The sequence below is a fragment of the Pristiophorus japonicus genome, chromosome 12 (genome assembly GCF_044704955.1).
Source record: "Pristiophorus japonicus isolate sPriJap1 chromosome 12, sPriJap1.hap1, whole genome shotgun sequence".
NCBI classification, from domain to species: domain Eukaryota; kingdom Metazoa; phylum Chordata; class Chondrichthyes; family Pristiophoridae; genus Pristiophorus; species Pristiophorus japonicus.
In genome coordinates, this window is record NC_091988.1 from 94503341 (window position 1) to 94515855 (window position 12515).

Genomic DNA, 12515 nt, shown 5'->3' on the forward strand with positions numbered 1-12515 from the left:
AAGGGGAACCAGTGGACGTGGTGTATTTGGACTTCCAGAAGGCATTTGACGAGGTGCCACATAAAAGGTTACTGCACAAGATAATAGTTCATATTAGCATGGATAGAGGATTGGCTAACGAGCAGAAAACAGAGAGTTGGGATAAATGGTTCATTCATGGGTTGGCAATCAGTAACCAGTGGGGTGCCGCAGGGATCAGTGCTGGAACCCCAACTATTTACAATCTATATTAAAGACTTGGAAGAAGGGACCAAGTGTAATGTAGCCAAGTTTGCTGATGATACAAAGATGGGAGGAAAAGCCATGTGTGAGGAAGGCACAAAAAATTTGCAAAGGGACATAGGCAGGCAAAGTGAGTGGGCAAAAATTTGGCAGATGGTATATAATGCTGTAAAGTGTGAGGTTATGCACTTTGGCAGAAAAAAATCAAAGAGTAAGTTATTATTTAAATGGAGAAAGATTGCAAAGTGCTGCAGTACAGTGGGACCTGGGGATCCTGGTGCATGAAACACATGAAACATATGCAGGTACAGCAAGTGATCAAGAAGGCCAATGGAATCTTGACCTTTATCGCAAAGGGGATGGAGTATAAAAGCAAGGAAGTCTTGCTACAGTTATACTGGGTATTGGTGAGGCCACACGTAGAGTACTGCATACTGGTTTGGTTTTCATATTTAAGAAAGGATATACTTGCTTTGGAGGCAGTTCATAGAAGGTTCACTAGGTTGACACCGCAGATGAGGGGGTTGACTTATGAGGAAAGGCTGAGTAGGTTGGGCCTCTACTCATAGGAATTCAGAAGAATGAGAGGTGATCTTATTGAAATGTATAAGGTTATGAGGGGGCTTGACAAGGTGGATGCAGAGAGGATGTTTCCACTGATGGGGGAGACTAGAACTAGAGGGCATGATCTTAGAATAAGGGTCTGCCCATTTAAAACTGAGATGAGGAGAAATTTCTTCTCTGAGGGTTGTAAATCTGTGCAATTCGCTGCCTCAGAGAGCTGCGGAAGCTGGGTCATTGAATAAATTTAAGACAGAAATAGACAGTTTCTTAACCGATAAGGGAATTAGGAGTTATGGGGAGCGGGCAGGGAAGTGAACCTGAGTCCATGATCGGATCAGCCATGATCGTATTAAATGGCGGAGCAGGCCCGAGGGGACGTGTGGCCTACTCCTGCTCCTATTTCTTATGTTCTTATGTTCTCATTGTCCTGCAACACTGGGCCAGTGATACTGTCCCCCAACAGTTGGTGTGTGATACCATCCCCCAATAAGGCATTAGCTTATTTATGAAGATTACTGTAATCTTCCTACAGATGAAAGTTACATTTATAATTAGAAAACGAAAGGCAGTGATTTCTTACTGAATTCTTCTGACCTAGATTCTGAAATCTGGAAGCAATTTACTAACCCGCAATTAACATCTGTAGCCTCAGAGCAGAGTCAATTAGCTGCATTTTAGAGGTGGTTGTGTTAAAGGGACAGGCCATGTGAGACTTTATTTCAGCAGCTGAACAGTAGATCTGTGCTCTAAACCACAAGCAATGCCATGAGAGGTCAGCTCAGTTATCGTAGATAAAAGCACAGAATATGAAAAAGCAAAATGATGTCCAATTTCATTGAAGATCTTCAATAACCATTTGACCATTGTTTAGTGATGGGCTAATGATGTGCCTTGCCCTCCTGCTGATGACCAGCCACTTGTCGGCTAATGACTTTGGACCGTTGCCAGGAAACACTTGCCTTGGACAAGTGCTTCCGGGAGGGATGCAATCACCTCCCCGGGCAGCTCGCTGCACTCTCCATTTGTTGCTGGCAGCCAAGCCCTTCGGTTTCTGCCGCAGTCAATTAAATGTATGCTAATTAAAGGGAGCTTGATTAGGCACAGACAGAAGCACCATTCGCATGTTCGAGTGTCTCCCACTCAGAGGCTGCTTCCACTCCAACCCTCTCAAGCCTCATATCATGAGCCACATTTCAGATCTGCAGATTAACAGGAACAGGCCCCCCTCCACCACGCCAAGAAGAAAATAAACTAAAGCAGGTTCAAGAAACAACAGCATAAACTGCACAGCAACATAAAAATAATAATCCCATCTCAGAGTTAAAATAATCAACTAAAACTTAAGATTCCAGTCTGTAACTCACACCCAGGTATCCATTATTCTATGTCATCATCATCATAGGCAGTCCCTCGGAATCGAGGAGGACTTGCTTCCACTCCCAAAGTGAGTTCTTTGGTGGCTGAACAGTCCGATACGAGAGCCACAGACCCTGTTACAGGTGGGACAGACATTTGTCGGGGGAAGGGGTCGGTAGGGCTGCTTTGCCGCGCGCTCCTTCCGCTGCCTGCGCCTAGCCTCTTCATGCTCCTTGCGTCGAGACTCAAAGAGCTCAACGCCCTCCCAGATGCACTTTCTCCACCTCGGGCGGTCTGCGGCCAGGGTCTCCCAGGTGTCAGTGGTGATGTCATACTTTACCAGGGAGGCTTTGAGGGTGTCCTTGTAACGTTTCCGCTGTCCTCCTTTGGCTCGTTTACCATGAAGGAGCTCCACATAAAGCATTTGCTTAGGGAGTCTCGTATCTGGCATGCGTACTATGTGGCCTGCCCAGCGAAGCTGATCCCCTCAATTAGATTCCAGCCTGTAACTCACTCCCAGGTATCCATTATTCTATATATAAACCTCCGGAAGACCCCGAATAGACCACCATTTGAATTCATAGTGTCTGGGGCCGCAGGGGTTGGTGAAGAGAGGGGGGGTCTGGGCCGAGCGAAAATATATGGATAATAAAGTGCATGATGTGAGTCAATACGCAATATTACTTTAAAAGCCAGTGATTGTACCTTGTTGATCCTTGCATATTCTTATGTTTAACTGTATGTTGGTGGGATGGATTGGGTGGAGGGCATTGAGAAAGATTTGGACAGACAAATTAAGAGAGGCAGCTCTGCAGTTATGATGATGGACGGTTTGTCTTACAGATTCCGTGCTCAACGCCTCCGACCCCTTACTGGTGGAAATCGCCAAAACCCCAGGCGGCACGCTAGGAATATCGCTGTCCAGCGGGACACATCGCAACAAGCAAGTCATCGTCCTCGACAAGATCAAAGCGGCCAGCATCGTGGACAGGTACTCGATTCGTGCCTTCCTGTTTTAGTAGGAATCTCGGATAAGGAAAACTGGGCTCAGTTATTCAGGGTTGATCAGCCTTTGCTCAGTGGGTAGCACACTGGCCTCTGAGTCGGAAAGTTGTGGGTTCAAGCCCCACTCCAGGAACTTGAACACAGATATCTAGGCTAACACACCAGTGCAATCTTTCAAATGAGTTGTTAAATCGAGGCCCTGACTGCCCTCTAGGGTGGATGTAAAAAATCCCATGGCACTATTTCGAAGAGCAGGGGAGTTCCCTTCACGGTGTCCTGGGTTTATATTTATCCTTCAATCAACATCACTAAAACAGATTGTCTGGTCATTCTCGCATTGCTGTTTGTGGGAGCTTGCTGTGCACAAATTGGCTGTCACGTTTCCCACATTACAATTGTGAGTACACTTCAAAAGTACTTCATTAGCTGTAAAGCGCTTTGGGACATCCTTTGGTCGTGAAAGCCGCCATATAAATACAAGTCTTTCATTTTTGTTTGTTGCACTGTGAGTTCACTCAGAACGGTAAGGTAACGATAGTTTGAACTGGACGATCCTAGGTCTGTTGCTGGGGTTGACGTATGTCAAAGGGGCGCCGCCTGTGTGCTGTGGCCCACAGCGAGTGCTGAGAATCTGGAGCTCACTGCCACATGGACTGGTCGAAGCAGGTAGCATTGATGCATTTAAGCCTTGATGCATACATGGGGCAGAGGGAATAGAGGGACAACGGGTAGGGGGTGTAATGTACGTACCTGTGAGCATGCTCACAGCTTTGTAGAGCTGTTGACATCATCTTGTCATTCGGAGGAGGTGGGGGTCCCCAACAGAGTGCACTCTACGCGGGAGTCCTCCCTCTATTTATTGGAAACTTGGCCTGGAGGGTGGTGCACGGAGCAGTCCCGTGCAATAAATTTTTAAGTTGGTTCACGGGCTCCCAGGCCGCCTGCAATTTCTGCGGTCTGGAGGAGTCCGTGTTCCATGTTTTTATGGAATGTGCGAGGTTGCAGCCCCTATTCCAATATCTGAAGGGGCTGCTCCTCAAATTATGGTTACGCTTCAGTCCCACACTGCTGATCTTTGGGCACCCTGTGAGGAGGGGGGCGGGCAGGTCCGAGGGCCTCCTCGTAGGACTGCTCCTGGGCAAGGCCAAGGGAGCCATCAGCTGGTCCAGGCAGTGGGCGGTCGAGGGGATTGTTCAGCCCGACTGCGTGCCTCTCTTCTGCGGTTATATCCGAGCCAGGGTGTCCCTGGAGATGGAGCACTCGTTGTCCACCGGTATGCTCGCGGCCTTCCGCAAGAGGTGGGTGCTGGAGGGACTGGAGTGCATCATCACCCCCAGCAACCAAATTTTTATTTGAACCACGTCAAAAGTTTAGTTTGTTTATGTTTGTTGGTTTTAATGCCCCCCCCCCCCTTTTAGCCAAGGGGTACTTGTATAATTTGTGTTTTGGTGCCCTCAGGAAAAAAAAACAGGGGGGCACCTGAAAAGGTATTGGAGTGTAAACCCCCCCCTTTAATCAGGGGGCACTTGATTGTTTTCTACAAAAATAGTTATAGAGCTGTTGACACCATCTTGCCCTCCGGAGGAGGCAGTGGTCCCCAATGGAGTGCTCTCTACGTGGGAGTCCTCCCCTTATTTATTTGGGACTTGGCCTGGATGGTGTTGCATGGAGCAGTCCCGTGCAATAAGTTTGTAAGTCGGTTCACGGGCTCCCAGGCTGCCTGTAATTTCTGCTGTCTTGAGGAAACATAGAAACATAGAAAATAGGTGCAGGAGTAGGCCATTCGTCCCTTCTAGCCTGCACCGCCATTCAATGAGTTCATGGCTGAACATGCAACTTCAGTACCCCATTCCTGCTTTCTCACCATACCCCGTGTTCTACATTTTTATTGAATGTTAGAGGTTGCAGCCCCTATTCCAATATTTGAAGGGGCTGCTCCTCAAATTCTGGTTGCACTTCAGTCCCACACTCATGATCTTTGGGCACCTTGTGCGGAGGGGAGCGGGCAGGTCGGAAGGCTTCCTTGTAGGACTGCTCCTGGGTATGGCCAAGGGGGCCATCAACCGGTCCAGGCAGCAGGTGGTCGAGGGGGTCGTTCAGCCCGACTGCCTGCCTCTCTTCCGCGATTACATCCGAGCCAGGGTGTCCCTGGAGATGGAACACGCGGTGTCCACCGGTACGCTCGCGGCATTCCATGAGAGATGGGTGCCTGGAGTGCATCATCAGCCCCGGCAACCAAATTTTAATTTGATCTGTTAGTGTCTAAAGTTTAATTTGTCAATGTTTGTCGGTTTTAGTGCCCCCCCTCCCCTTTTAGCCTGGGGGCACTTGTATAATTTGTGTTTTTAGTGCTACCCCCAAAAAAACCAAGAGGGCACTTGAAAAGTTTTCTGGAATATGCCCCTCCCCCCCCTTTAAATCAAGGGGGCACTTGATTACTGATACAACTCAAAATAGTTGTAGAGCTGTTGATACCACCTTGCCTTCCAGAGGAGGCAACGGTCCCCAATGGAGTGCTCTCTATGCGGGAGTCCTCCCCTTATTTATTGGGGACTTGGCCTGGAGGGTGTTGCATGGAGCAGTCCAGTGCAATAAGTTTTTAAGTTGGTTCACGGGCTTCCAGGCCGCCTGCAATTTCTGCTGCCTAGAGGAGTTCGTGTTCCAGTTTTTTTGAATGTGCAAAGTTGCAGCTGCTCTTCCAATGTCTGAAGGGGCTGCTCCTGAAATTCTGGTTGCACTTCAGTCCCACGCTCCTGATCTTTGGGCACACTTGTAGGGCATGCTGGATTTGTCAGCTTGGCCTTCCCAACCCACAGCGGTTGCGAGTCGCTCCCACTCCCTGGTTCTCGAGCTTGGATTTATTAATTAGGATGTGATAAAGTGCAGCAGACAACCGTTTTGTACAAAGAAGGTATGGATTTTATTCAAGAAGAATGAATACACCTTTTATTAAAACTGAGAAAACTTATCACTTTCAATGAGAGAAAACTTATCACTCTAATGGGGAATCCTTTACTAAAACACAAGAGAATACACAGCAGTACATTACCTCCCACCGCCCAGTTCCCCTATCTAACTAAGTTAGGCTCTGGGTCCTCAGGGACTATGCTCACCAATCCTTCCTTGACAGTCAGCAATGGGACGCGGTTTCGGGCTTCATTGGATTTTGTCGATTCTGCTAGCCGTACCCTGAACGTAGGAGAAGACTTCTTCTGTGTGTTCCTCAGTTGGGTGGTGTCCGCTGATGCGATAGGGTGCGTATTGGATCTATGGGGTAAGTACCCACTTTATTCCTTCAGCAGTAGCCATTGGTAGCTCAGGGATAGCTTGTAGAGTGGAAACAGCTTGTGAATCTTTGGGTTTTCGTCGAGTTGACTTCGGTTTTGAAATAGTTGGTCGCATTGGCTCAATATTACCAATTTGTTTGCTGGTAATATCTTGGTGGTTGTTTCATGAGCCTCTTGCTGCCGCGGTGTGCTTGGTCTCCTGGTCACTTGCGATACTGTCTTGGTTGATGTTCTGACGAACCAGGTTAACGAAGCTGGTGTGCTGATCTTGAAGTCTGCCAGGTCTGAAGCATACAAAGCTGGTGCAGAAGCAAACTGCCATCCTGACCGTAAAAACAGGCCTCAATTATACCCGTGGAGGCTTCCTCATCTGCGCCCCAAATCAACCTTGGTTCTTTGTTTAAGTTTTGCAGCCCAGCTAACTGAAACTTGATTAAATGTTTTTAATCTGGCGTTGATAGACTTTTCTAAGCTGACGAGCTCTTGTCAATTGCTGGAATTATCTGTGAGTTTCGAGTTGCGATTGTTAAAGTTAGTTTCTGGTGTCAAGTTGTCTGCCTGGGTCCCAGCTTTCTATGCAGGCCAGAAAGGTGATTAGCATTATGCATGTGTTGGATGGTTTTTTGTGCTGGGATTTGAAACTGTACTTCCTTGGAACGATTGTTGAAATGTAAATGTCCTCTAGGGGCAGGTTTCAAGGGTAAACAGTTCCCCAGACAATTTAATTAACTCAAATGTCCCCAGACAGCTTGATTAGCTCCAATATCCAAACTGGCATTTTGAGGTTGAACCCACCCCTTTTCTCACAAACCCAACATTCACCTTAAAAATCTCAAACTTGGTTAAAACTCGTAGATTTCAGGATCCCAAATTTTCTGCTTAGTAGTCCCAAATCGAATTTCCTTTTCAATGAGTCCAAACACTGGGGGGTTTTCATGAATTTTGGAATCTTGCACCCTGTGCGGAGGGGAGCAGGCAGGTCGGAAGGCCTCCTTGTAGGACTGCTCCTGGGCATGGCCAAGGGGGCCATCAGCCGGTCCAGACAGCGGGCAGTCGAGGAGGTTCAGCCCGACTGCCTGCCTCTCTTCTGCAGTTACATCCGAGTCAGAGTGTCCCTGGAGATGGAGCACACAGTGTCCACCGGTACGCTGGTGGCCTTCCGCGAGAGGTGGACGCCGGAGGGACTGGAGTGCATCATCATCCATGGCAACCAAATTTTAATTTGATCCTTAATGTTTAAAGTGTAATTTGTCTATGTTTGTCGGTTTTAGTGCGCCCTCCCCCCCTTTTAGCCAGGAGGCATTTGATTAAAGTGCACAACTAAAATAATTGTAGAGCTGTTGACACCACCTTGCCGTCCAGAGAAGGCGGGGGTCCCCAATTGATTGCACTCTACACGGGAGTCCTCCTCTTATTTATTGGGGACTTGGCGTGGAAGGTGTTGCACAAAGCGGTCCCATGCAATAAGTTTTTAAGTCGGTTCATGGGTTCCCTAGCCGCCTGTAATTTCTGCGGTCCAGAGAAGTCTGTGTTCCATGTTTTTATTGAATGTGCGAGATTGCAGCCCCTTATCCATTATGTGAAGCAGCTGCTCCTCAAACTCTGGTTGCACTTCAGTCCCACACTCCTGATCTTTGGGCACCTTGTGCGGAGTGGAGAGGGCAGGTCAGAAGGCCTCCTCGTAAGACTGCTTTTGGGCATGGCCAAGAGGGCCATCAGCCAGTCCAGACAGTGGGCGGTTGAGGGGGTTGTTCAGCCCGACTGCCTGCCTCTCTTCCGCGGTTACATCCCTGGTGTCCCTGGAGATGGAGCACTCGGCGTCCACCGGTACGCTCGCGGCCTTCCACAACAGGTGGGCACCGGAGGGACTGCAGTGCATCATCACCCCCAGGAACCAAATTTTAATTTCATTTGGTAAAGTTCCCATGTTAATTTGGACATTTGTGGATTCTAGTGCCCTCACAGAAAGGGGGTACTTGATTTAAAGTTCTTACACAAATAGTTGTAGAGCTGTTGAGTTGTAAGTGGCTTAGCCCGTCACATGATGTTACCAAAACTGAATAAAACCCCAGCCAGATGGGTTAGGGGAATCTATGATGAGACAGGTGGTTGTGAGCCTGGTGGATGAACTGTAATGTGTAGTGTGATTGTTAAACATATAGAAACATAGAAACATAGAAAATAGATGCAGGAGTAGGCCATTCAGCCCTTCAAGCCTGCACCACCATTCAATAAGATCATGGCTGATCATTCCCTCAGTATCCCTTTCTTGCTTTCTCTCCATACCCCTTGATCCCCTTAGCCGTAAGGGCCATATCAAACTCCCTTTTGAATATATCCAATGAACTGGCATCAACAACTCTCTGTGGTAGGGAATTCCACAGGTTAACAACTCTCTGAGTGAAGAAGTTTCTCCTCATCTCAGTCCTAAATGGCCTACCCCTTATGCTAAGACTGTGTCCCCTGGTTCTGGACTTCCCCAACATCAGGAACATTCTACCCGCATCTAACCTGTCCCATCCCGTCAGAATCTTATATGTTTCTATGAGATCCCCTCTCATCCTTCTAAACTCCAATTTACAAAGGCCAGTTGATCCAGTCTCTCTTCATATGTCAGTCCTGCCATCCCAGGAATCAATCTGATGAACCTTCGCTGCACTCCCTCAATAGCAAGAATGTCCTTCCTCAGATTGGGAGACCAAAACTGAACACAATATTCCAGGTGAGGCCTCACCAAGGCCCTGTACAACTGCAGTAAGACCTCCCTGCTCCTATACTCAAATCCCCTAGCTATGAAGGCCAACATAGCATTTGCCTTCTTCACTGCCTGCTGTATCTGTATGCCAACTTTCAAAGACGGATGAACCATGACACCCAGATCTCGTTGCACTTCCCCTTTTCCTAATCTGCCACCATTCAGATAATATTCTGTTCTTGCATTTTTGCCCCCAAAGTGGATAACCTCACATTTATCCACATTATACTGCATCTGCCATGCATTTGCCCATTCCCCTAACAGTCGCCCTGCAGCCTCTTGGCGTCCCCCTAACAGCTCACACCGCCACCCAGTTTAGTGTCATCTGCAAACTTGGAGATATTACACTCAATTCCTTCATCCAAATCATTGATATATATTGTAAAGAGCTGGGGTCCCAGCACTGAGCCCTGCCTCCCATTGCGGCACTCCACTAGTCACTGCCTAGCATTCTAAAAAGGATCTGTTTATCCCGACTCTCTGCTTCCTGCCTGCCAACCAGTTCTCTATCCACGTCAGTATATTATCCCCAATACCAAGTGCTTTGATTTTGCACACCAATCTCTTGTGTCGGACCTTGTCAAAAGCCTTTTGAAAGTCCAAATACACCACATCCACTGGTTCTCCCTTGTCCACTCTACCAGTTACATCCTCAAAAAATTCCAGAAGATTTGTCAAGCATGATTTCCCCTTCATAAATCCATGCTGATTTGGACCGATCCTGTCATTGCTTTCCAAATGCGCTGCTATTTCATCCTTAATAATTGATTCCAACATTTTCCCCACTACTGATGTCAGGCTACTATAATTACCCGCTTTCTCTCTCCCTCCCTTTTTAAAAAGTGGTGTTACATTAGCAACCCTCCAGTCCATAGGAACCGATCCAGAGTTGATAGATTGTTGGAAAATGATCACCAACGCATCCACTATTTCTAGGGCCACTTCCTTAAGTATTCTGGGATGCAGACTATCAGGCCCCGGGGATTTATCGGCCTTCAATCCCATCAATTTCCCGAACACAATTTCCCGCCTAATAAGGATATCCTTCAGTTCCTCCTTCTCACGAGACCCTCGGTCCTCTAGTACTTCCAGAAGATTATTTGTGTCTTCCTTTGTGAAGACAGAACCAATGTATTTGTTCAATTGGTCTGCCATTTCTTTGTACCCCATTATAAATTCACCTGAATCCGACTGCAAGGGACCTACATTAGTCTTCACTAATCTTTTTCTCTTCACATATCTATAGAAGCTTTTGCAGTCAGTTTTTATGTTCCCGGCAAGCTTCTTCTCGTACTCTATTTTCCCCCTCTTAATTAAACCCTTTGTCCTCCTCTGCTGAATTCTAAATTTCTCCCAGTCCTCAGGCTCGTTGCTTTTTCTGGCCAATTTATATGCCTCTTCCTTGCATCTAACACTATCCTTAATTTCCCTTGTTAGCCATGGTTGAGCCACCTTCCCCATTTTATTTTTACTCCAGACAGGGATGTACAATTGCTGAAGTTCATCCATGTGATCTTTAAATGCTTGCCATTGCCTATCCACCGTCAACCCTTTAAGTATCATTTGCCAGTCTATTCTAACCAATTCACGCCTCAAACCATCAAAGTTACCTTTCCTTAAGTTCAGGACCCTAGTTTCTGAATTAACTGTGTCACTCTCCCTCTTAATAAGGAATTCTACCATGTTATGGTCGCTCTTCCCCAAGGGGCCTCGCACAACAAGATTGCTAATTAGTTCTTTCTCATTACACATCACCCAGTCTAGGATGGCCAGCTCCCTAGTTGGTTCCTCGACATATTGTCTGGAAAACCATCCCTAATACACTCCAGGAAATCCTCCTCCACCGCATTGCTACCAGTTTAGTTAGCCTAATCAATATGTAGATTAAAGTCACCCATGATAACTGCTGTACCTTTATTGCATGCATCCCTAATTTCTTGTTTGATGCTGTCGCCAACCTTACTACTACTGTTTGGTGTCTGTACGCAACTCCCACTGCGTTTTCTGCCCCTTGGTATTCCGTAGCTCCACCCATACCGATTCCACATCATCCAAGCTAATGTCCATTCTTACTATTGCATTAATTTCCTCTTTAAGCAGCAATGCCACTCCACCTCCTTTTCCTTTCTGTCTATCCTTCCAAAATGTTGAATATCCCTGGATGTTGAGTTCCCAGCCTTGGTCACCCTGGAGCCATGTCACAATTGGATGTGATGCCAATTACATCATACCCGTTAACTGCTATCTGCGCAGTTAATTCGTCCACCTTATTCCGAATACTCCTCGCATTGAGGCACAGAGCCTTCAGGCTTGTATTTCTAACACACTTTGCCCCTTTAGAATTTTGTTGTAATGTGGCCCTTTTTGTTTTTTGCCTTAGGTTTCTCTGCCCTCCACTTTTACTTTTCTTCTTTCTATCTTTTGCTTCTGCCCCTATTCTACTTCCTTCTGTCTCCCTGCATAGCTTCCCATCCTGCTGCCATATAAGTTTAACTCCTCCCCAACAGTATTAGCAAACACTTCCCCTCGGACATTGGTTCCGGTCCTGCCCAGGTGCAGACCGTCCGGTTTGTACTGGTCCCACCTCCCCCAGAACCGGTTCCAATGCCCAGGAATTTGAATCCCTCTCTTGTGCACCACTCCTCAAGCGACATATTCATCTGAGCTAACCTTCTGCTAATAAACCAACTAGTTCTTAATAACAATGTGTTGCTATGAATTGTTAAGCAAAGAACCCATGAAACAAATACATTACAGGGGGGAAAGATGTAATAAGAGTGGGAGGAGCTTCGTGTGGAGTATAAACACAAGCATAGACCTGTTGGTTGAATGGCCTGTTTCTGTGCAGTGATTCATGGAGAGTTGGAGGTTCGGTCAGACCCCTCTCCGCTAGTGGATTGCCACTGACCCCAGCATGAGCCCTGCTTGCTGCAGTCTGTTTTCTCAGGCCAACAGCAGCCAAACCAGCGACGTTAAAAGGACCAAGGGAGGCTGCTACCACAACAGGTAGGTTTTACTGTCCTGAGTGTAAAGCCAGGAGGAGCAGTTCAGCTCCAGTCACACCCTGCCTTATACCCAGCGTTACTGGCTGAAGAGCACGTTGTATTCAACCTGCACGGAAAAAGCCTAAAACATTCCAACTGTTGTGTTAATGCTTTGATGGAAAAGTGGTGCAGTGGAGTGGAGCTGCAGTGCGCTGCTGTAAATGAGTGCTGCAACATTGTGACTCCGTTCCCAGTGCGTTACCTCAGCCGGGCAATCATTGCAAGGTGTTGGGAGGACAGCTGTACACAACAGCAGCAACAGCTTGCATTTATATAGAGGCT

General features: G+C 47.2%; 1 protein-coding gene across 1 annotated transcript in view; it reads left to right on the forward strand.

Moving 5' to 3' along the window:
- The window catches only part of grip2b (glutamate receptor interacting protein 2b), a gene marked incomplete at its 5' end in the record, with an annotated part of 696297 nt that overhangs the window by 553152 nt on the left and 130630 nt on the right, over window positions 1–12515 (forward strand). Inside the window, one exon of the mRNA XM_070895762.1 lies at window positions 2986–3133. Coding sequence (XP_070751863.1) covers window positions 2986–3133 — 148 coding nt within the window. The remainder of the gene's footprint in view (window positions 1–2985; window positions 3134–12515) is intronic.